General features: G+C 44.8%; 1 protein-coding gene across 1 annotated transcript in view; it reads left to right on the forward strand.

The window, feature by feature from the left end:
* Positions 1-26,099, forward strand: part of LOC147890189 (callose synthase 9-like) — a 243,601-nt gene that overhangs the window by 37,478 nt on the left and 180,024 nt on the right. Inside the window, exon 5 of the mRNA XM_087390160.1 lies at positions 3,911-4,021. Within this exon, the coding sequence (XP_087246286.1) occupies positions 3,911-4,021 (111 nt within the window). The remainder of the gene's footprint in view (positions 1-3,910; positions 4,022-26,099) is intronic.

Raw genomic sequence — 26,099 nt, forward strand, 5'->3', positions numbered from 1 at the left:
CAAGAACACAAAAACATGGTTTTGTCCCAAGATTATAGTTTCAAAAACCTAGCATTTGCACATGCATGTAATGTGGACTTTTCCATTCAAGGAGTCCTTGGAAACTTTTGACATGTGTGGAAGGTTTCACTGGTGATCTCACTTACGTTGATGGAGAGATAGAACCTGGTTTACAACCAACTTTTTCAATTAGAGGAGGTATCACCCACCACCATTCTGGCTAGAGAGGCGGTTTGGGAGCAAGTCCCCTCAGTAGTTTTACAGGGCCTTTCCAGATGGTTATAGGCTCCTTTCACGGATGAGGAGTTGTGGGAGGCCCTTCCAGCCCTTCCAGCCTAGAAGTGCCCTGGCGAGGATGGCCTAACCCTGACCTTGTTTCGATGCCCTTGGGAGCATATCTCACCCTTTTCAGACTAGCCTGCCAGGAGATCTTCGACTCAGGATCACTCCCACAGTTCTTGAGCAGAGGTTGGATATACTTGCTTCCGAAGGGGGGCAACAAGTTATACATCCGGCAGTGGAGGCCGATTACCCTTCTGGACACCACTTACAAGATCTTGGCGAAGGTCTTGAGTCTACCTCTGCGACCCCACCTCCCAGATATCATTCATGAGACGTAGATTGGTTTTGTCTAGGAGTGTAGCATCCTGGATAACATCTTAACGTTCTGGGAGGTAGTGGACTGGGCCAGAGAGGTGGAGCAACTGCTCGTCGTTCTTCTCGATTTCGAGAAGGCATATGACAGGGTGGAGTGGTCCTTTTTGGAGGGGACCATGCAGAGGCTCGGTTTCTCAGAGAGATGAATCAGAGGGGTATCAGCTCTCTATGTGGACAGCTCCAGCCAAATGGTTATTGGGGGCCATACAGGCAAGGTATTCCCTCTCTCCCGCTCAGTCTGGTAGGGCTGCCTGTTGGCCCCTTATCTTTTTCTTTTTGTTGCATAGGCCTTAGGTTATTTCCTGCGCTCCCAGACTCTTGGTATTACAAGGATGCGGCTTCCAATCAGACATGAGCAGGAGCTCCTTGACTCGAAGTTCGCAGATGACACAGTGCTATTTGTGGATGGATGTGCGGCTAGCCTAGAGAGGGTTAGAGGGGCCTTAGCTATTTATTACGAGGCTTCCGGAGCTCGCATAAATTGGACCAAATCCGTTGGTTTCTTCATAGGCTCGAAGGACATTCAACAGGTTCGAGATTGGGGAGTTGCTTTTGGCTTTCGTTGGATCTCGAGAGGAGAAACGGCTCGCTACCTGGGCCACTAGGTAGGCATCGACATTTCGGCGGAGCAACAGTGAGAGTGTTAGGCGGAAGCTCTTATACTGGAGCTCTGCTATACTTTCGCTTGCGGGTCGTGCACTAGGTACTCTTAGCCACAGCCTGGTACATTGCTTTGTGTTGGTGTTTGCATCGGGGTTGCATGGGGCAGCTATGACGCCTAGTACGAAACTTCCTCTGGTTGAGATCGGATGGCACGTGCAACACTACAGCCAGGGTGGCTTGGCAGGTAGTGATCTTGCCACAGACGCAGGGGGGCTTGGCATTATTGACCCAGAGATGCATAGCAGAGCCCTCTTGGGCAAGCTGGTTGTGAGAGGCCTTACTCTGGGTGCAGAACCCTGGAAGCTCCTATTCCCTGGAAACACACCTTGCATTGGGGGGCAGTGGCAACATTTCTACAGGTGGATCCTTCGGAGGCTCCATTGACAGGGAGGGACTCTCCTTGATGCGGAGTCTCTACAGAGTGTGGCAGAGATTGGCAGGAGGACTCATACGGGCCATGCGGTCTTGCAGGAGGACTCATACGGGCCATGCGGTCTTGTAGAGAGGAGTTTGAGAGGCAGCCTCTCATATGGCAGCTAGATGTCAGAGACATGGAGGGGTGCATGTTGGGGAAGCTGACTCATATCAGATGGGCACAGTGGGATTGGGGACCGGCCAGATCCTTTGGGACATGGAGACGACTTCCTAGAGAGACAGAGGCCCGCAGACAGGCCCTCTCCTACCTCGAAGGAGCAGGTATTGGGATGCAAGAGATTGAGGAGGCAATCCTGGACTGTTGGTGGGAGGGACTACGGAGCCCCTGAACCCCCCATTGTTGGTTAGGATGGTTCTCGCGGACAAGGGTACTGTTGCGGATCCGCTTCTTTTGGGAGTCTCCTGGTTCCCCCTAGTCTCGTTTCTATCGGGTGGGACCAGGAGGCTCATTGCAAGATCAGTCAGAGTTGGAAGAGGAGACAGAGGTGGACTTAGAGGACCTAGAGTGGCAGAGGATCAAGATTGTGGGTCGCTTGGGTAGGACTTGGTACATTGATCCCTCCATCATCTTATCGACCCCAGAGGGAGCGGTTTGGCCCCTTGGGATTTGGGAGGGCAAACCCTTGTGTGACATTCAGTGGGACATAGGGGAGTGGTTTTGGCCTGCCCATGTAGGGCACTCGGACCGGATAGAGGTCTCCTTCTCGTATACCACTTGCATCAGGCGTCGTCTACTGTTGGAGGCAGCAGCATGGTCCTCTTTGAGGGAGTGACACTAGCTAGAGCAAGATGTCCCGAGAGAGGTCATAGGCTGATTTTGGCCCCGACTCTTGGCGAGTTTGCGCGCGCGGAAGATCTCACAATGGATCTTGTTGGTGGCCCTCAGGATTGTTGCTAGCATACAGAGGATGAGCAGGGATTTCAGGTGGGGGATGGTGGCATGGTTCACAGAGGGAGCCCACGCCTTTGTGATTGACCCTGTCACGTCGGCTTATAGGATACATGGACGATAGGTTTTCCGGATTGAGATCCATGACGCAGTTCAGCCCACCCGTTCATGCCCACCAGCTCTCTCGGAGGATGGTGTTTGGAAATTGGGAGACCGTCTAGCATCACTGCCTGGAACGAATGGGTGGCCAGATGCAGTAGGGTGATGGGGGGCTAGTCGATCCGTCCGACGGCCACTCAAGTAGCCATCTGGTAGGATATTATCTTCACTTTGCGTGCCATTTGGAAGTGTGGTACTCCAGGCTTGAGAGTGACTGTTGAGAGGCGGGCGCACTTTTGCCAGACATGGCCAGCAGGAGTTTTCTACACCCTTTCCGTGAGGGGTATTCGTTGGGCATATAGACCACATGTATGGTTGCTAGCTCTTGTTTCGGGATTTCTATAGGCGATGAGCCGTGAGATTCGGTAATGGATGGTTGTGATTGTAGCTGGCAACCAGTTTCTTTTCTTTGTTTTCATTGACAGCGGTCTGGCTATCATGGCATACTGGAATATAAATATTCTATAATAGCTGGCATGTCCCATAAAGACCTGTACACCTTTCCTATTGGAAGCTGGTTGTGTGGTTTTTTCAAGCATTAATAGAATTTACTTCTTCTTGCAAAAAAAAAAGGCCATTAGATGCATCATCATTGTACCCAGTTTAGATTAGCTATGGCCAGCCCAAGGGTCAACAATGGGTTCACTAGTGGCACACATAGGGCAGCCACGTTCCCAACTAGACTGATAAGCCTAGTTGGTAGAGATGAGCCAGAGCCTTGTTTTGGGGTGGGATGGAACTAGTTTTGGCGGTTGGGTCTTCCTAGCAATTTTGGGGAGGCATTTATTTGGAACCTGAATTGTGCCGGTTTAGCCCCTCTGATTCAATGATTGCCGCCCCTCTAATTCAATGATTGCCTTATGGCCTCAGCAGGGCGCACAAAATAGGAAACACTGTAGAGGAAATGGACCGAAATTGAGTACAAGGAAAATGGAGGCTTCTATAAGACTTTAAATCTTTGATTTGTTTGTTCTGCACTATTCTGTCTTTGGCCAGTAATTGCTTGTGAATCCGCTAGAGTGCTGCTTTATACTTAATCTGCTTTTTTCGGCTCTTTCAGATCTGTGCATTGGACTGATTGCTAGTTGTCTGCTGTCCCAATTACAGTTCAAGAAGGAGATGGAGTCAGATGCTGCACAGTCTGAAGAATTCAAGCCTTACAACATTCTGCCACTGGAGGCACCTGGTGTTTCTGATGTCATTGTTACGCTTCCTGAGGTATGCATGTGGAGTGCTATAATAGGCAATTGATACACAGCTGCCCATACCCAGTTCCTGATGTCGCGGTTTAAGATTATAAAAATGACATAGTGTGTATGTTCAGGTAGATGCTGTATCTTGTTTCAAGCCTATTCAAACTCTGGCCAGATAGTCTTCTTTCTTGTAGTATCACATCCTACAATGCTTTATTTTTTTTCCAGCCCATTGAAACTCTGGCCAAGTATTTTTTTTCGTCTCGAAGTATTGAATCTTTGATAATCTTTAGGAAGAAGCGAACTCTCTGTGTAATTATAAAACATAAGACAACTTACGAAACTAAAGATGAGGAAATTGAATCCTTCTTTATCTTATTGAGATGTAATCTTGTCTAACTGTGAAGTCAGAGCAGGGAGAGAACGCACATCGTTGGAGACATCTTGAGAAGCTGAGGGTCATTTTTATCCCACACATGCATCATTAGGGCTGCATTTGCTCTCTCCCTTGGCTGCTATTATTTGACTGGTCGCTGCTTGTGGTACCCTGCAATTTCACGAATCGCATCCTCAATTGTCTTCACATACTATTTCGGTAATTTCACAGGAGTTTTCTTGGCTTTGTTGGGTTGCTTCATGTGTTCATGCTGCTATTATTTAAACCTGTGGGGGCAAGATTTACTGCTGCAAATCTTCTTAATGTTCACTTTTTGGGACCAAAGTTTGGGAAGCTTTTTTTTGACTTTCTTCTCTTCATCTATAACAAAACCTAGCTGCATTTTTAAGACAGCATATGAGGTTCCCTCTCTCTAAAGATGACATCCTTGCTAATGATTACGTTGTGGGATTTAAGGTGGCTCAGCCTGTACCTCTTGCTTCTTCATTATACCCAAATGAAAATGCATTTGTTTGCTTTGCTATCCGACTTTGCCTTTGTTGTTTGGAGCGTACCTGTAAACACTCTTAAATGCATGACACTTGGTGTTGTTTTTGACCAACCTTCATAGGGTGTCATGTTCTTTATTGCTTTGGTGGGACACCTATTAAGCACATATGCTTCTGCCCCAAAAAGTGTTTGGCATACTCCATGTTCTTCCTCTCTGCCACTCCATTCTGTTGAGGAGGGTACAAAGTGGTGAACTATTGCTTGATGAAGTGCAAAATGTTTTGAATCTATTGCTTTTGTTCTCAACACTATTTTGATCCTCGTGGCACTTTTTATCTCAATAAGAGCCTTGAATTCAGCATTGTGAAAGTGTCTCTGATTTCTCACTCAAGAAATACACCCAAAGCTTTTTGGAATAGTCATTTATGAAAGTTTAGACACATTTCTTTCCACCAAAGTCTCTGTGAAGGCTACCCCCTGTTCTTGGGAGTATCCTTGAGCAACTAGTGTTGCCTCTTACTTGTAAATGGATAATCTGGTTTGACTTCTTTCTCGTACACTTTCTTGGATCCTACCACATTTTTTAAAGGAGAAAGGTTATCAAGTTTCCAAGTGTCATTCTTGGCAATGGCATCCACTTCTTGTCTCATGGCATTCTTCCAATGCACATGCTTGCTTGCTTGTGTAAAACTCTTGAGGATCATCTTATCCAACACATGCATCATGAGGGCTGCATTTGCATCTCACTTGGCTGTTCTCATTGTGAGAAGTGCAGCGGAAATGAACAGAAGGAGAGAGAGAGCACGCCTCACACACACACACCACACTGAGAGGGTCAGGGGAAAACAGAGAGAACTGCAAGTGATCTCAGGCCAAAATCCCACAGCCTGCTGGGGAAAATCTCTACTGAACAATAGGAGAACAGCCCCAAAGATGAGATGAACAATGAAGGGAGGAGGGGGGCCTATATGTAGCCCCTACCCCCCTAGTTGGTCAGCAGCAAGCAGAGCCGACCAGCCTGCTGTGTAGGCCAACCCACAGCCCCAGGGGCCGATCCCTCTCTGCCCTATATAAGGGGCTCTGGCAGCAGCAGCCTTATTGCCCGTCCTAGAAGGCTGGCTGCGGGGTGCCTCAAGGGTTGACTGGCCTGCTCTCCACATTGCCCTATAAAGGCTCAAAGGCAGCCCCAGGGGAGCCTCTACTCCTGCCCAACCACCCGACCAGGCTGCCACTGTGTGCAGCCCTACAAGAGGCTGCCACACTGCCATGCAGCTTGTGCTATGCCTCCAACTGTAGGCTATCTCATGGGCTATCCATAGATGCCACTTATACCTTGGTATGAGCCTTGTAGGCCTAGTTATAGTCAGTTAGGACTATTGGTACAGTTAGTTTATGTACCATCTAGGTAAGTTAGGACACTTAGTCCAGTTAGGGCAGTTAGCCCTAGGGTTTTGTTACGTTGGCTCTCCCTTGAGCCTCCACACTTCAGTTTTTGCAGCAATCTATTACAGCATCTCGTTTTTGTCCATTGTGCTTCCATTTTTGAGCTTCCATTGCTTCCAACACCCAATAGTGGTATCAGAGCAGGTCGGGAATCCATTCCCTCAGCCATTGACAGCTTTCCCAAGCTGTTTGGCAGCCTCTGGAGCTCTCATTTTTGCTGGTCTTGCTGATTTTCACACTCCCTCGAGTGTTTGAGGTCTTCCTAAGCACTTCTGTCGCGAAAAACCTCATTTTGTCGCGAGAAGACTGCACTTTGGAGCAATTATCGCGAAGGGAACTGTGTTTCGGTGCATTTTCCAGCCTGCTGCAGCAAAAACGACCACACGTGTGCATTTACAGCATCTGTACGGAATTCCGTACACAATTTACGGACCTGTCAGAGAAATCCGTACAACTGTACGGACTTGTCAGAAATCCGTACAACTTTTCAAACCTGTCAGATTTTCGTACCTGTCGGTGCATTTATTGTAGTACGGACTACATCAGCAAGCATTTATTACAGTGCGGAGTTGCCTCGGGGTGCGTGTCCATCATACTGAAAGTTTCTCAGCATTTTGGAGCTGCCTCGAGCTGCATGTCAGCATTTTGGAGCCATTTGGAGCTGCTGAATTGATTCGGAGACTTCTCTTTGAGCCCTTCCCTCCTCATTTGGCATCCCTTTGCCTCGGGCTGTGAGCTTCTCTCCATTGGATCTCTTTCTCTCCATTTCTACGCGCTCTCCTCCTCGTGGGATCACTTTTTTTGCTGTAATTCTCATTTCCAGCCCTCATTTGCTCGCTTTTAGAGCCTTTCACTGTTGTACATCATTGGGTAAGCCGTTGTTGCATTGGCTTTTTCCAATTTTTGCTTCATTTGCATTTTGGAAAGGCCTCGTGTTGCCTTGGAAGTCCTCGTGTTGCCTTGGAAGGCCTCGTGTTGCCTTTGGGGATTTTTCTTGCAACAGGTACACCTTGGGACAGTAGAGTCTTTTGCAAACATAAGCTTTGAAGCTTGGGCAGATTTTTGGCACTTGATTCTAAGAGGTTGCCTTTCTCTCATTTGCTTTGCCAGTTGGTGCATTTGCCTTGTATTTCAACACCATGTCTGGTGGCAAAGATGAATTGTTTGGGTTGATTGGGGCTGATGACAAGCTTGATGGCACCAATTACCCCATGTGGTCATACATGATGGGACATGTTTTGGTTGCCAAGAATCTATGGCATATTGTTTCAGGTTTTGAGGCCAGGCCTACACGCACTGCCTATAGCCTTTGTCTTTATTTTTGATAGCGATCAACCAAGAGGACTTACCAGATGGAAGTCTACTGGAAGGATAATCCCTGACAGTCATTGTGCAGCTAATGCCAATGTCTCAAATCGTAACTTTCTTGTAGCTCTCTGTTTGAATTCAACCGAATGATAGTCTCAAGTCCAAGTCATATATATCTCAGAATACCCGTATTGGCTGACTTCTCTTGGCTTATGAACCCATGAACCCTCTCACGTGCTCGCTCTTTTCCATGTCATGGAATAGATGTAGTGAGCGAGCCTTCTGTCTTCCTTTCTTTTTCCATCATTTATTTGGTGAATGCAAAGCCAACGTGCCTCTGCCCAACAAGCCAGATTGCTCTTTTCCTTTGTTTTTCCATCATGTACTTGCAGTATTCTTTGTGAGACATGGGTATGTGTTTCTGTTCATTAAAGCTGGAAACTATGGTTTATCTATGAATATATTCCATCTATTTGCTGTATGCTTGCTTGCACTATGATGGTGTGCAGAATCTATGTTGTGTTTGGTTATCGTGTGCTTGTTTGTATTACTATGGCTATGTCTTCCAGGATCTTTGGAAGACATTGTCAACGGAAGGCCCGACATTTTTTATGGATGCCAATGGTTTTCTTTGAATGAACGTACATATGGAGTTCAAAGTTTACTTAGTGCTTCAGGTCATTAGAGCTGTAGCTACTTCAAAGCAATAAATTGGTTTAAAGAGTGAAGACTCTAAAGTGGTTACCATTGGGAAAAAACATTTGTAATTCAATAAGTAACATTTCAATAAGATGTTATTGTGCAAGTGTATGCATTAGCAACTTAATGATATGTCATTAAACCAGATTACTGTAGGAAGAGTGCCTAACATGAATGTATTTGAATTTCTTGAGTATTAGTGTGTTTAATTCAATATTAAAACAATAATGGAAGCCACGGCATATTAATATATAAGCAAATTTATTTATTTTTAGAAAGTATAAAAACATTCTTCTATTAGTTAGTTTTCGTAATGCCAAACTGAAATTTTTATTCATTTGTTAAATTATCTCATAATGAGTGTTACGATTTTTTCAATGTTCTTTTCTTTTTTTTCTTTCGTATTGGCAACAAATAGGCATTATTGTATATGTCTGTACCCTTTGTTTTCCCCTGCAGCAGTTGTTGCTTGGCATGGTGAATGTAATTCATTACAAGAAACATCGTAACAGATTCCAGGTTGTCAATCTAAAAGCCAAATTATATAGCCTTACGTATTTCTATTGAGGCAGTAGTACTATTAGCTAATAGAGATTTATAATTTTGCATTGTTTGCATATAAATAAGTATGAATTACTTATAATTTTTGTATGACATTTCATCTTAGAACTTTCTGAAAGTGAAGTGTGTTGAAGGTTGCAGGCAATGTGTGTACAACTCTGTGCTCTTCTCTTTCGCAGTATGTCGAATGGATCGCCCGCTATATCAACCTCCGAGGATTGCACAAATCCGACGAGATGCCCTTGTGGACTGTCTCGCAATTTCCGTTCCTCACAGCCCATCGTTTCTTGCGTATCTCTTCCCATCTCTCGTTGAGAAAACGAAGAAGCTTGAGTTGGCTTTGGCATTCTGCTTGTGCCTTGAGCTCTGCTTTGCCTTGCGTTCGTGTTTTGATCTTAGCGGCTGCGTAAGGCGTATGTTTCTCTCCTTGATATACTGATTTCATGCTTTTCAAGCTAGCGGCTGCAGGTTTTGTCTTGCTCACATGAAAGAGCTACGGCACAGTACGATGTAATGCTTGGCCATACAAAAGAGAATGCTTTTCTATATGCCACATTGGATGGCTGTTCAATCTGTTTCGTATCGCCATGCATTGTATCATACTCTCCATGCAAAGTATGCCATGGAGTGAAACCAATACAAGCTGAAACCTCGTGTAGTGCGAACTGCTCGGAATGATGTTCGGAGGACGCATTGTACTCTGATTCTCATTAAATTTTAAGTTTGCTATAAGTTATGTAAATTACTAACTATATTTTATTTTAGAAACTGTCCTCGGTGCATTACAAGCGTCTCTTAAGTAACGTGGACAACGTCCTTGTGCCTGTCAAACATCGGGTGAGGTATATTTGTCAAAGTTTTCTGTTATAGACTTTTCTTCACCTATCTCTTGCTTTGCTTGTACTACTCAGGCTGCATATTCCCCTTCTCTAGCTCTGCCTTTAAGATGCTTTTTTGTGAAGGTTTACTCTCTGCCTTATCTGTGTCAAATTTTTTTGTTTTGGTTGCTGTGGAGCTCCAGCACTGGTGTATACTGCTTCCAGACTTTTTCTAGTGATTTTATGTAAAGTCTGTTGCAGTGAGTCATTCGCCTGTTGGCCCTTGGAGGCTTCGAGGATGTGCGGTCTATCTTTGATCGGGGAAGAGCTTGTGTATGTGAAGAATTTGCCCTCACAAGGTTTGAGCTAGGCTGTTTGCGGAAGTGCCGAAGCTTATTTGGTTGCATGTGAAAGGCAGTTAGGGGAAGGGGATTTAGATGCGAGTCGTCTCAAGATTTTGGAAGTGATGCTAACATGCCATATTTGAGTGTGAAGGAGAACAAATCAGTGCAGCGCCTCTAACTGTATTGACTGAATATATGAACTCCCACATTGACTGTGCTTTTAATGGTTTTGAGTCATGTGTGTGATAGTATTACTATCGCTCTTTAGACCTTTCATTAAATGTATCAAAGATGGAAATCATTTGGCAATCAAATAAGCATTCTTTTCAGCTTCAAATAACCATTCTTGTGTCTTTGCTCTGCAATGGTTTCTATCTAAGATATTAAACATTCACACATGAAAGAACATGGATGCCTATCTCACTACTCTGAAGGATGCCTATCTCACTAATGGGTTGCTCTGCAATGGTTTCTATCTAAGATATTAAACATTCACACATGAAAGAACATGGATGCCTATCTCACTACTCTGAAGGATGCCTATCTCACTAATGTGAAGGATTTGAAAGAGCGGTTGGCCAGCATTGATGAGATTATGCCTGATTCTCAGCTGGTTTCTAATACCCTTGATGGGTTGCTTGATTCATATCAAGGCTTTGCAACTACATTGAGGTTGGTTGCAGGGGGTGATGCCAATCATTTCTCATTTGACCAGCTTGTTGCTCTTCTTCTTCTGGAGGAGCAAAGTCGTGCGAATCGCAATGCTACTATGGCTAGTGATCAAGCATTTGCTGCCCATCACAAACAAAAAGGTAAAGGCAAGGTTTTAGTTGGAAAGCCCTCTCATTCCCATGCTGATCATTCACATGTGTGAGGTATGCAGTGTATGATGTCACACATGCCTTTACCCTGGTTTTGACTGGCACATTGTCTAGCGGTCTTTACAGACTTGATGCTTATGACAGATGTTCAGATGAAGATGGTGCACTTGCGGATGCACATGCCTTAGCTATTGATTCTACCATGGCAGATACTCATTTGTGGCATGAGAGGTTTGGACACCTCAATTTTGGAGCCCTGGTGAAGTTATATAAGGAAGATATGGTTGTGGATCTTCCCAAAATGCATATGCCTACCAAACATGTTTGTGAACCATGCTTACTTGGTAAGATGCACCGTGCTGTGTTTCCCAAGGATGGGAGAGTTGGTGCTTCACGTAAGCTTTATTTGGTTCATAGTGATGTTTGTGGACCCATGAGGGTTGCAGCTCTTGGGGATTCTACTATTTTGTTACTTTTATTGATGATTTCACCAGGTACACTTGGATTTTCGCATTGAAATCCAAGTCTGATGTTTCTTCATGCTTCAAGCACTTTATTGCCTTGGCTGAGAATGAGAGTGGGCTGCACATTGCTCACATAAATACAAACAGGGGGGGTGAATACATGTCGAAGGAGTTTGCTGTTTTTTGGGCTTCCCGTGGCATTAATCATCGATGCATGGTGCCTTATACTCCTTAACAGAATCCCGTGGCTGAGCGAAAGAATAGATTAGTGATGGAAATGGCCAGATGCATGTTGAAAGGCAAACATTTCACTAATAAGTTGTGGTTGGATGCGGTCATGTGTGCAAATTACATCTTGAATAGATGTCCAACAAAGGCATTGCAAACTATCACACCTTATGAGGCTTGCATGGGTCGTAAGCCTCGCATTTCCCACATGAGGACTTGTGGATGCTTAGCTTATGCATTACATCTTGAATAGATGTCCAACAAAGGCATTGCAAACTATCACACCTTATGAGGCTTGCATGGGTCGTAAGCCTCGCATTTCCCACATGAGGACTTGTGGATGCTTAGCTTATGCTCATGTGCCTTCACAGAGACGCACTAAGTTGGATGATAAAGCTGTTAAATGCATTTTTCTTGGGTATAGTTCGGAGAGTAGGGGCAATAAGCTATATCAGTCCCACACGGGCAAGTATTTTGTCAGTCGGGATGTTGTGTTTGATGAATCTTCCACTATGCCTTTGCTGGATTGTCAAAAACAGCCCGTTGTTGATGCCCCAGACATATTTGACAGCTTGATGCCTTTGTTTCCATCCAATGCTCGGGATGATGTTCCATCTGAGTTTGTCCCTCCTCCATCTGTTGGTCATTTGCAGCCACATGTGCATGCAGAAATTCAGCCTGATATGCCTATCATTGATCAGGATCATTTGCACAGGGCTCTTGACCAGGAAAGAGCAGAAATTCAGGAGCCTAAAAAGGTATCCCGTTGGCTCCTTGACACATTAAAAGACAGCAAACAAGACACTCCTCTGCCAGCCCATACGAGAGCAGCTGTCCGGAAAGAGCACGCTAGTTTTGTTGCTTATGCTTTGGTTGCTACAGCATGCAATGAAGTGCCATTATGTCATCAAGATGCCTTTGAGAATGATTGTTTTATGAAGGCCATGCAAGTTGAATTGGATTCTATCCATCAGAATGACACTTGGGAGTTGTGTGATTTGCCTTATGGCAAGAATTCCATTTGAACTAAGTGGCTTTACAAGATCAAACGGAAAGCTGATGGTTCAGTGGACCATTACAAAGCCCGTCTTGTTGCTAAGGGCTATGCTTAGCAGCATGGCATTGACTTTGAGGAGACTTTTGCTCCCACTTCCAGGATCACTACCATTCGCATTGTTATTGCCTTTGCTGCCCACTTTCATTGGCAGATACATCAGCTTGATATTAGGACAGGTTTCCTTCATGGGCATTTGTAGGAAGAGGTCTATGTTTCCCAACCTTGTGGCTTTGAGGTTGAAGGTTGTGAAAGCAAGGTATGCCGCTTGAAAAAGGCCTTCTATGGATTGAAGCAGGCACCTCGGGCTTGCTCACACTTGGCTTTCAGAACAGCCCTATAGAGGCTACCCTTTACATCCGCAAGCGTGCGACAGACTTGCTGATTTTAGTCCTTTATGTGGATGACATGCTTGTAACTGGGATACATGCTCAGCAAATTGCAGATTTTAAACTTGCTTTGCAGCAGACATCTGCTATCTCTGATCTTGGTCTTCTGCACTACTATCTGGGCATTCAATTTACTAGCAGCGAGGGGGCCATTTTGATGTCACAATCCAAGGACATTGGACAGCTTTTGCAGCGTTTTCAGTTTGAGGATTGCAAGCCAGTATCCACACCATAAGAGAATGGTTTTCACTTGTCTTTTGAGGATGGCAGCGGTACATGTGATGTCACTCTTTATCAGCAGGCAGTTGGTTGTTTGATTTACCTATGCCATACAAGACCTGATCTACAGTATGCTGTCTCATAGTTGAGCAGATACATGCACAGCCCATGTATGCACCATTGGCATGCTGTGAAGCGTGTTTTTAGATATCTTAAAGACACTCAGCATTTAGGCCTTCTTTATGGGGTTGATACTTCACTTGTCATGCACGGATTCACTGATAGTGATTGGGCTGGTTGTTCTGACACTCGTGTGTCACATAGTGGCCACTGTTTCTTGGTTGAGCAAGAAGTAGAGTACAATTGCTACTTCTAGCTGTGAAGCTGAGTACAGAGCGGCTTTTACAGCTACAATGGAGTGTGTTTGGCTTCGGAAGCTACTTGCTGATCTTTGTGGCTAAGGTGACACTTGCAGAAAGCGGGTGACACTTATGGAAGTGGCTAAGGTAGAGAGCTCTTCTTCAATGAAGAGTAGAAGAGATCATCAAATTGCGCCTCCATTCCGTCCTTCCTAGAAAGACTTGTGGTGGCTTCTAAGCATTCTATGTCGAATTTTTGAAGATAATTTATACCGACAGACAAAGTCACAGATTAAACAAGGTCGCAGAATCTGTGTCCATCATATCGGCGACTGCATCTAGCGACTTATATAAAATTAAACGAAGGAGTGCAACAAGTCCATAGAAATTCAAATCTACTATATAGCTGAAAGCATCATGGAGACAATTAGCACTATGAAACAACGACTCACCTTCCACGCATTCAGCCATCTCCATTTTGCCCATCACAATCCAACAACTTCCTTTCGAACTCCAGATACCTCAAATCCTCAGGCACAAAAGCACAACATTTCAGATACTTCAAATCCTCAGGCACAAAAGCGCAACACTGCAGATACCGTTACACTACGGCCGTGCACCCTTTTATAGAGGAGCCACCACGATCGAAAACAACAAATAACATCTACTTTAACAGTCCAATCTTCTACCAAGTTTGACAACTGAATCTACCACCTTTTTCGAATCCAAGTCCAAAATTTTCACCCATCCCTAAGACCCTTGAAGGGCCAAAAACACATGTGAAAAATGCTAGAAATTATTTTTGACTTCTGAAAGTTGAACCTTCACTAAGGCTTTCTAAGGGTAGGCCAAAAAAAGATTTCTTGCGTACTAAGACCTTGTCTTGGAAAGGGCAAGCCAAAAAACTGAGGAGTTAGGGTTAGGGATATTGAGGAGGAAGGCTACTATAAACTGGGATAGGGATTTAGATACTTCCCAATCATTTAGGTTTTGCTAGAGAGTAAAGTGAAGTGTGTTGAAGGTTGCAGGCAATGTGTGTACGACTCTGCGCTCTTCTCTTTCGCAGTATGTCGAATGGATCGCTTGCTATATCAATCTCTCAGGATTGCACAAATCCGGCGAGACGTCCTTATGGATTGTCTCGCAATTTTCCTTCCTCACAGTCCATCGTTTCTTGTGTATCTCTTCCCATCTCTCGTTCCACTATGGCCGTGCACCGTTTTATAGAGGAGCCACCATGACCGAAAACCACAAATAACATCTACTTTAATAGTCGAAAGTTCTACCAAGTTCGACAACTCACTTGACCCACTCATTTCCATGCAATGGACTTTGCCCTGTCGCCACACATCGCATGACAGCACGACTAACTGGAAGGCCCTTTTCCTGTGCCCTTCGAAGCCGACATGCAACTATAGTAAGTTGCATGTCAGATTCCCTCAGAGGCAAAAAATCAACGTTGCAAAAGCTATTGACATGGGAGGACGACTTGGACATCACCAGGAGCTGGAGAACCGCTCAATGGCGAGCAAACCGTGAAGAAGCTAGAACAGTAGTTGAAGAACCGCATGCGGGGAAACACATGGTGAAGAACTTACTGAGGAGAAGTAGAAAGACGAATAGGAGAGGAGACATAGAGAGACGAATAGGAGAGGAAAGGAGAGGTGACGAACTAATAGGAGAGGAGAGGAAACGAGAGGTAGGGGAGGCGTAGAGGAGAGCAAAGGAGAGGTGACAAACTAAAAGGAGAAGAGAGGAGGAAAGGTAAGGCAACTAACCATCTAAAACCCTAACATTGAACCCAAACCATCCAACTAACCCTAGGGATTCCACTAATTTGGTCAACTTGACCAACAACACACAAAACCCACCTTTTCCCAACCCAAGTCTCAAATTTTCACCCATCCCTAAGACTCTTGAAGGGCCAAAAACACATGTGAAAAATGCTAGAAATTATTTTGGACTTTTGAAAGTTGAACGTTCACGAAGGCTTCCTAAGGGCAGGCCAAAAAAAGATGTCTGTGAAAGGGCAGGCCAAAAAAATGTGGAGTTACGGTTAGGGCTACTGAGGAGGAAGGCTACTATAAACTAGGATAGGGATTTACGTACTTCCCAATTGTTTAGGTTTCGCTAGAGCGTGAAGTGAAGTGTGTTGAAGGTTGCAGGCAATGTGTGTACGACTCTGCGCTCTTCTCTTTCGCAGTGTGTCGAATGGATGGCCTGCTATATCAACCTCCGAGGATTGCAGAAATCCGACGAGACGTCCTTGTGGATCGTCTCGCAGTTTTGGTTCCTCACAGTCGATCGTTTCTTGCGTATCTCTTCCCATCTCTCTTTTATAGCGGAGCCACCACGATCGAAAACCACAAATAACATCTACTTTAACAGTCCAACCTTCTACCAAGTTCAACAACTGGCTTGACCCAGTCGTATCCATGCAATCGACTTTGCCTTGTCGCCACACATCGCATGACAGCACGACTAACTGGAAGGCCCTTTTCCTTTGTCCTTCTAAACCGACATGCAACTATAGTAAGTTGCATGTCAGATTCCCTTGGAGGCAAAAAAGCAACGTTGCAAAAGCTATTGACATGGGAGGTCGACTCAAACATCACCAGGAGTTGAAGAACCGCTCAATGATGAGCAAACCGTGAAGAGCCTAGAAGAGTAGCAGAAGAACCGCATGCCGGGAAACACATCGTGAAGAACCCAGTGAGGAGAAGTAGAAGGACGAATAGGAGAGGAGACATAGGGAGACAAATAGGAGAGGAAAGGAGAAGTGACGCACTAACAGGAGAGGAGAGGAAACCAGAGGTAGGGGAGGCATAGAGGAGAGCAAAGGAGACGTGACAAACTAAATGGAGAAGAGAGGAGGAAAGCTAAGGCAACTAACGATCTAAAACCCTAACATTGAACCCTAACCATCCAAGTAACCCTAACTAACCCTAGGGATTCCACTAACTTGGTCAAGTTGACCAACAACACACAAAACCCACCTTTTCCCAACCCAAGTCCAAAATTTCACCCATCCCTAAGACGCTTGAAGGTTCAAAAACACATGTGAAAAAGGCTAGAAATTATTTTGGACTTTTGAAAGTTTAACCTTCACTAAGGCTTCCTAAGGTCAGGCCAAAAGAAGATTTCTTGGATGCTGATTTGAGTAGTAAGACCTTGTCTTGGAAAGGGCAGGTCAAAAAACTGAGGAGTTAGGGTTAGGGCTATTGAGGAGGAAGGCTACTATAAACTAGGATAGGGATTTACATACTTCCCAATCGTTTAGGTTTCGCTAGAGAGTAAAGTGAAGTGTGTTGAAGGTTGCAGGCAATGTGTGTACGACTCTGCGCTCTTCTCTTTTGCATTATGTCGAATGGATCGCCTGCTATATCAAGCTCCGAGGATTGTAGAAATCCGGCGAGACGTCCTTGTGGAATGTCTCACAATTTCTGTTCCTCACAGCCCATCGTTTCTTGCGTATCTCTTGCCATTTCTCGTAGAGAAAACGAAGAAGCTTGAGTTGGCTTTGGCGTTCTGTTTGTGCCTTGAGCTCTGCTTTGCCTTGGGTTCGTGTTCAGAGGATCGTGTTTTGGCCTTAGCGTCTGCGTAAGGCGTATGTTTCTCTCTTTGATATACTGATTTCATGCTTTTCAAGCTAGCGGCTGCAGGTTTTGTCTTGCTCACATGAAAGAGGTACGGCATAGTACGATGTAATGCTTGGCCATACAAAAGAGAATGCTTTTCTATATGCCACATTGGATGGCTGTTCAATCTGTTTCGTATCGCCATGCATTGTATCATACTCTCCATGCAAAGTATGCGATGGAGTGAAACCAATACAAGCTCAAGCCTCGTGCAGTGCGAACCGCTCGGAATGATGTTCGGAGGACGCATTGTACTCTGATTCTCGTTAAATTTTAAGTTTGCTATAAGTTATGTAAATTATTAACTATATTTTATTTTAGAAACTGTCCTCGGTGCATTACAAGCGTCTCTTAAGTAACGTGGACAACGTCCTTGTGCCTGTCAAACATCGGGTGAGGTATATTTGTCAAAGTTTTCTGTTATAGACTTTTCTTCACCTATCTCTTGCTCTGATTGTACTACTCAGGCTGCATTTCCTCCTTCTCTAGCTCTGCCTTTAAGATGCTTTTTTGTGAAGGTTTACTCTCTGCTTATCTGTGTTAAATTTTTTTGTTTTGGTTGCTGTGGTGCTCCAGCACTGGTGTATACTGCTTCCAGACTTTTTTAGTGATTTTATGGAAAGTCTGTCGCAGTGAGTCATTCACCTGCTGGCCCTTGGAGGCTTCAAGGATGTGCGGTCTATCTTTGATCGGGGAAGAGCTGGTGTATGTGAAGAATTTGCCCTCACAAGGTTTGAGCTAGGCTGTCTGTGGAAGTGCCGAAGCTTATTTGGTTGCATGTGAAAGGCAGTTAGGGGAAGGGGGTATAGATGCGAGTCATCTCAAGATTTTGGAAGTGATGCTGACGTGCCAGATCTGAGTGTGAAGGAGAACAAATCAGTGCAGTGCCTCTTACTGTATTGACTGAATATATGAACTCCCACATTGACTGTGCTTTTAATGGTTCTGAGTCATGTGTGTGATAGTATTACTATCGCTCTTTAGACCTTTCATTAAATGTATCAAAGATGGAAATCATTTGGCAATCAAATAAGCATTCTTTTCAGCTTCAAATAACCATTCTTGTGTCTTTGCTCTGCAATGGTTTCTATCTAAGATATTAAACATTAACACATGAAATACTAAACATTGACGCATGGAAGATAGACTAGCTGAGCTATATTGGTATAAGCTTCTTTGGTATAAGAGCTCTTTCTAGGGTTTCTTGTGGGATAAATGCTTTTCATTTGATCTAAATCTTGGAGCAAATCTGTTCAAAGCTGCGTTCTCCTTGCTTGCAAAAACGTTATAGCCATGTGTTTGGAACTGCAGATATACACATGGTAGCCACCATAATCCCAATTGAATCAAGATCCAAAGAGCTCAACATCGACCGATTCTTAGACCATTATGTTTAGCTTTATCTCTTGATTAAAAGCCCTAATATATGCTAGTGAAATTTCTAAAATTGACCTAGGATTCGATAGGGTTCAGTAGTGTTTTCAAATATTGTATTTTGCAACGATTTGGTAATTGATGTCTTCAAAAACCATTTTTATTGCTTACCTTCAATGGCCTTTGCCCATGGGACGTAGGAACCAATGAAACCTTGCAGCTTTGAGTTTTTCCAGCTAATCTGTCCCATTTGTACCAAGTCTGAACACCTAGGTTGGGTATTGGAGGTCCAAATTTGCCAAACTGTGAACTGATCAGTTAGACTTTGACACGTGGCAGTGAATCTGTTGCCTTGATAAGTGATACTTCCCAATTCAGATAGTACGAGTGACAGAACTTGTCTGCGATGGGTTAGAGACTGCTCGTCGGGTTTTAAGGTGGAAACTGAAATTGTCCTTGATAAATTTGCAGTTTCGAGACCCTCTCCGTCATAGACATCACTAAATCACTTGAATCTATGCTTAGTTTACTCTACTATTTCACTAGATGATTCGACCATCAGTTGTGGATTTAGGGGTAAATCATTCACAACTAAATCACCTTTGCCCTCCCTCGCTCCCTCCCTCCCTCCCTCCCTCTCTCTCTCTCTCTCTCTCTATCACACAGCTACATTCTTGGTGTGCAGTTATACTATTTCTCTCTACATAACACACCCCCGCGAGCTCTCTCTTTTGTCATTGTCTTCCTCACATGCACACACACGATCCCTCCCCATCTCTCTCATTCTCTTTTACACTTACACACTCATACATGAACTCATTTCTGTCTCTCATACACAAAAATATTCTCTTATGACAATCTCTAATACATGCATGCACATAAAAATTATGGTTGACTTTGCTCACAAAAATTGTACCATGTGTTGCTCATGAAACCACCTTACTCAAGACCAAAAGGTACTCAACACCCTTCAAAAATCATTGTCGCTCAGCTCGCTCATCAAAATGAATCAACTACTTTGCCAATCTTGTTGTTCATGCTTGTTGGAGAGGGAGGTGCTGAAGCTAAATATGGCAGTGAATATGTTGCCTTGATAAGTGATACTTCCCAATTATGGAAGTGGCTAAGGTAGAGAGCTCTTCTTCAATGAACAATAGAAGAGATCATCAAATTGCGCCTCCACTCCGTCCTTCTTGGAAAGACTTGTGGTGGCTTCTAAGCATTCTATGTCGAATTTTTGAAGATAATTTCCTCCCCTGTCAGTAGCTTTTGCAACATTGCTTTTTTTCCTCCGAGGGAATCTGACATGCAACTTACTATAGTTGCATGTCGATTTCGAAGGGCAGAGAAAAAGGGCCTTCCAGTTAGTCGTGCTGTCATGCGATGTGTGGCGATAGTGCAAAGTCGATTGCATGGATATGAGTGGGTCAAGTCAGTGGTCAAACTTGGTAGAAGATTGGACTGTTAAATTAAATGTTATTTGTGGTTTTCGGTCGTGGTGGCTCCTCTATAAAAGGGTGCACGGCCGTAGTGTAACGGTATCTGCAATGTTGTGCTTTTGTGCCTGAGGATTTTAAGTATCTAGAGTCTTGTGCTTTTGTGTCTGAGGATTTGAGGTATTTGGAGTTCGAAAGGAAGCTGTTGGATTGTGATGGGCGAAATGGACATGACTGAATGCGTGGCGGGTGATTCGTTGTTTCATAGTGCTAATTGTCTTCCTGATGCTTTCAATTGTATAGTAGATTCGAATTGCTACGGACTTGTTGCACTCCTCCGTTTAATTTTATATATGTCGCTGGATGCAGTCGCCGATATGATGGACGCAGATTCTACGACCTTGTTTAAACTACGAGTTTGTCTGTCGGACATCACCAGGAGCTGCAGAACCGCTGAAGGTCGAGCAAACCGTGAAGAACCTAGAAGAGTAGCTGAAGAACCGCACGTTGGGAAACACTTCACGAAGAACCCAGTGAGGAGAAGTAGAAAGACGAATACGAGAGGAGTCATAGAGAGACGAATAGGATAGGAAAGGAGAGGTGCAAACTAACAGGAGAGGAGAGGAAACGAGAGGTAGGGGAGGCGTAGAGGAGAGCAAAGGAGATGTGACAAACTAAAAGGGGAAGAGAGGAGGGAAGGTAAGGCAACTAACCATCTAAAACCCTAACATTGAACCCTAACCATCCAACTAACCCTAACTAACCCTAGGGATTCCACTAACTTGGTGAACTTGACCAACAACACATAAAACCCACCTTTTCCCAACCCAAGTCCAAAATTTTCACCCATCCCTAAGACCCTTGAAGGGCCAAAAACACGTGTGAAAAATGCTAGAAATTATTTTTGACTTCTGAAAGTTGATGATAGCACGACTAACTGGAAGTCCCTTTTCCTCTTCCCTTCAAAATCGACATGCAACTATAGTAAGTTGCTGTCAGATCCCCTCGGAGGCAAAAAAGCAACGTTGCAAAAGCTACTGACATGGGAGGACGATTCGGACATCACCAAGAGTTGAAGAATTGTTAACGGCGAGGAAATTGTGAAGAACCTAGAAGAGTAGCTGAAGAACCGCATGTTGGGAAACACATCATGAAGAACCCAGTGAGGAGAAGTAGAAAGATGAATAGGAGAGGAGACAGAGAGATGAACATGAGAGGAAAGGAGAGGTGACGAACTAATAGGAGAGGAGAGGAAATGAGAGGTAGGGGAGGCGTAGAGGAGAGCAAAGCAGAGGTGACAAACTAAAAGGAGAAGAAAGGAGGAAAGGTAAGGCAACTAACCATCTAAAACCCTAACATTGAATCCTAACCATCCATGTAACCCTAACTAACCCTAGGGATTCCACTAACTTGGTCAACTTGACCAACAACACACAAAACCCACCTTTTCCAAATCCAAGTCCCAAATTTTCACCCATCCCTAAGACCCTTGAAGGGCCAAAAACACATGTGAAAAATGCTAGAAATTATTTTGGACTTTTGAAAGTTGAACCTTCACTAAGGCTTCCTAAGGGCATGCCAAAAAAACATTTCTTGGAGGCTGGTTTGAGTACTAAGACCTTGTCTTGGAAAGCGCAGGTCAAAAAACTGAGGAGTTAAGGTTAGGGCTACTAAGAGGAAGGCTACTATAAACTCCGGAGTGCCGATAGAAACTCAGTACGAAGACTTTGTATAAATTCATGTTGAAGTATGTGTGTGTGTGTGGATTTGTATGTGTGAGAGCATACTTTTATACTGTGGTCTACATCCACTGTTGGGCGCTGATGATGTCAGTGGGGATGTCATAGTAGCTAGTCCTTGCTATGCGTGATGGAGTTTATGGTTTTCAATGTTATGAGTGACTATCGTGAGATTGAAAGTGCACTATGTTGTGTTTTTAGAGGATGAGTTTGGGAATGTTCTTGGATTCATCTAGGTATATGGGATAGGGATTTACATACTTCCCAATCGTTTAGGTTTCGCTAGAGAGTAAAGTGAAGTGTGTTGAAGGTTGCAGGCAATGTGTGTACGACTCTGCGGTCTTCTCTTTCGCAGTATGTCGAATGGATCGCCTGCTATATCAACCTCCGAGGATTGCACAAATCCGGCGAGACGTCCTTGTGGATTGTCTCGCAATTTTCGTTCCTCACAGTCCATCGTTTCTTGCGTATCTCTTCCCAGCTCTCTTTTATAGAGGAGCCACCTTGATTGAAAACCACAAATAACATCTACTTTAACAGCCCAACCTTCTACCAAGTTCGACAACTGACTTGACCCACTTGTATCCATGCAATTGACTTTGCCCTGTCGCCACACATCGCATGTCAGCACGACTAACTGAAAGGCCCTTTTCCTCTGCCCTTTGAAACCGACATGCAACTATAGTAAGTTGCATGTCAGATTCCCTCGGAGGCAAAAAAGCAACGTTGCAAAAGCTACTGATATGGAAGGACGACTCGGACATCACCAAGAGCTGAAGAACCGCTGAACGGCGAGCAAACCGTGAAGAACCTAGAAGAGTAGCTAAAGAACCGCACGTCGGGAAACACATTGTGAAGAACCCAGTGAGGAGAAATAGAAAGATGAATAGGAGAGGAGACATAGGGAGACACAAACAGGAGAGGAAAGGAGAGGTGACGAACTAACAAGAGAGGAGAGGAAACGAGAGGTAGGGGAGCGTAGAGGAGAGCAAAGGAGAGGTGACAAACTAAAAGGAGAAGAGAGGAGGAAAGGTAAGGCAACTAACCATTTAAAACCCTAACATTGAACCCTAACCATCCAACAGGAAACATACGCCGCCGTCGAAGAACCACACGCCGGGAAATACATCGTGAAGAACCCAATAAGGAGAAGTAGAAAGATGAATAGGAGAGGATACATAGAGAGACGAACAGGAGAGGAAAGGATGTGATCTCACATTGATGAAGTTCCTGGAATGATGTGATGTCGCATCGATGAAGACTTCTTGGTATCCAACAACTGCTTGTGGAGCTCCAGGGAAACTCTCTTCATGGGAGAGGTTTGATTATACATGGACGCCAAATGCTCCCATATACTTTGGCCATTGTCATGTGCTTCACGTGATTAATCACTGGAGGATTACAATTAAGAAAAATAAATGATCTTACCCTTGTATTGACACGGTCCCAAAGCTGAGATAGGGTCTTGGCCTCCTTTTGCTCCAGGATGCCAAGGTCCTTCGCAAGGGATCTGGTATGGTAACACCTATCAAGATGAAATCTTATGACTGTAACACAGATTCCATCATCACCCTCCAGACGCCGTAAATGAGCCCATCCAACTGCTGGGAACATGGGCAACACATGAATTCTAGTCTTGTTCTCTGTTATCTCAGACAACGTCGCCATGTCGGGGAGAGAGCTGAACTGAAAGAGAAGGTGGATGGGATATACAATGATAGAAGGTGGAAGAAAGGAGAGGGCTGGAGAAGAGGATAAAAAGGCTTACAGCCTAATGTACCTTCACTCCTCACTATCAGTTCCTTGGGAACGCCTCGTCTCTGATCTGAAAACACCCTTCAAAGTTACCCCTTGCCAGGAACCTGAACAGTCCAGACCACGCACATGCTCCTCCTCAAAGACTCCTCTGAACAACACCCTTAACCTCCTCTCTGTGTGCTGGCCAACACTCCCTCAGCTCCTCGGGTCTCAAGCCAACCGTGGCTCTGATACTATGTGAGAAGTGCAGCGGAAATGAACAGAAAGAGGACCTCACACAGAGACACACCACACGGAGAGGGAGAGGGGATGCCACAGCCTGTTGGGGAAAACCTCTACTGAACAATGGGAGAACAGGCCCAAAGATGAGATGAACAATGAAGGGAGGAGGGGGGCCTATATAAAGCCTCTACCGCCCTAGTCGGTCAGCAAGAAGCAGGGACGACCAGCCTGCTCTGTGGGCAGTCCCACAGCCCTAGGGGCCGATCTCTCTCTGCCCTATATAAGGGCCTAGCGGCAGCCCTACTGCCCCTCGTAGAAGGCTGACTGCAGGGTGCCTCAAGGGCCGACTGGCCTCCTCTCCACACTGACCAATAAAGGGCTCAAAGGCAGCCCAAGGGGAGCCTCTACTCTTGCCCAACCACCCTGAACAGGCTGCCACTGCCTGCAGCCCTACAAGAGGCTGCCAACTGCCTGGTAGCCTGCCCTCTTCGTCCAATCAGGAAAGCCTAGGTGGCCGACTATCAGGTCGGCCCACCTCAGCTTGGGAAAAAGCACCTCAGCCTGGGAAAAAGTACCACAGGAGGGGCAAAACATGCTCCAGGCTTGGGCAGACACATGGTGACAAACCTAGCCTAGACAACCCTCACGGGGGGGGGGGGCACACCCACAACATATGCCCACCACACTTATCTACCGTAGGCCCCCTCTCTCTAGGTGACGTCAAGAGATGTTGACCTCCAACACTCATTTGGCTGGTTGTGGTCTTTTGGTGCCCTTAGGAATGTCCTGCAATTCTGCATCCTACAATTGTCGCCAACCGTGCTTGTGTGCACAAGATCACGACCGGCTGCTGTGCTTTTTCTCCTCTTATCTTTTTAAAGGAAATCTGTTTATCTTCCTATACACAGTCCTCACAAAAAATGAGATGTGGCTGCATCAGACCCAAGGCATCCACCATGTTAAGACTTTTTAGTGTGCAAAGGCTGTTGTTCAGAATGGAAGCCATGAGAGGGGAAGAGGGAGATCTAAGATGGGCTGAAGTAAAAATCCATCTCGAGCTGTTCATCCAATCTCCCCTGTGGGAAGGTGTACCAGATTGAATGCTGCGTAGGAAAAAGTCCTTCCAAGGCTCCTGTCAAGACATCAAACCTCTCAGTACAAATTTGCAGAGCAAGGCCATACACTGCAAATTCGAATCAATAATATTGAGACCTCCTTCCCAGTGGGGAGAATGAGGGTCTCCCAAGCCACCCTGGCTACAACATCTGAGGTGCCATTTAACCCACTCCAAAGAAAGTTCCTGACAGGTCTGATGAGCTAGCTGTAGCTAGGCCTTTGGCTCCCTCTTTGCTTGCTGGTCGGCACTTCGTGCAAGAGGCACCTGCACGTGTGACTCCGCATGGACGTTTTGGAGCTCTCCATCACCGAAATCAGGGTTTCTGCGCTGCTGCTGTTGCATAGCTTCCTTCAGCAGAGCATTTTCAGAGGTTTTCAAAGCCAAGAATAAGCTTTTATTACTGCTGCTGTGGTAAAAAAGAGAAAGCTGAGGAGAAACGTTGTCCATCCGTTTTTAATTCTCCTCTTATGCTTTTGGGTGCGAGCAAACCTCCTACTCAGCCTAGTTTGCTTAGAAATTCTCCCATTAAGAAGGATACAAAATGCTCACTTTGTCAGGCTTTTCAAGCAGCAGCACGCGACGCATATGCCGAAGGTAATTTGTGTATTCTTTCTTGGCTTTGTTATGATCATTCTTTTCTTACCTTCCGCTACAAATATGTTTACCTTCTGCTACAAATATGTGTGCAAGGCCTTTTCTTCAGCAAAATAAGTCCTCTGAGGCAGATAGTGCATTGATTGTTTGTTAAGTGACTCTTTGAAGATATTGTGAATTCGTTTGAGCAAATAGTATTGCAACCATTCCTGTGTTCACTATGGAAATCTTAGCGTTTAGCTCGCCAAGTTTTTGCAAGCTGTTAGTGGCTTGCATACCAATCTTTGTCTATATTATGATAGGAATACCATGGCCAAGCAATAATTACATAAGAATTCTGCTCCATATTACGTTAATCTAACGTCATTGTTGAATAATAGTAGAGCTGCTTCTTCATAGTTCAACTAGCTCCTTGCTATGGTTTTGGATGATTTTTTTAAAGTTGTTGTCTGCAATGGCATTGACGATGAGGATTTTTTTTGACGAGGGTTGGGCTTTCTAGGCCCCTATGCTATGTGTGTTTTGTGTTGAGTCAAATAAAGGTTCTCGGCCTTGAGTTGTCCCTCTAAATTGAATGTATTTGTAGTCAATAAGAGGTACTCTGCCTTGGGTTGTCCCCCAAAAATGAATGT

Source organism: Dipteris shenzhenensis, chromosome 19 (genome assembly GCF_047967505.1).
Source record: "Dipteris shenzhenensis isolate YYH24624 ecotype China chromosome 19, Dip_SZ_1.0, whole genome shotgun sequence".
Lineage (NCBI taxonomy): Eukaryota > Viridiplantae > Streptophyta > Polypodiopsida > Gleicheniales > Dipteridaceae > Dipteris > Dipteris shenzhenensis.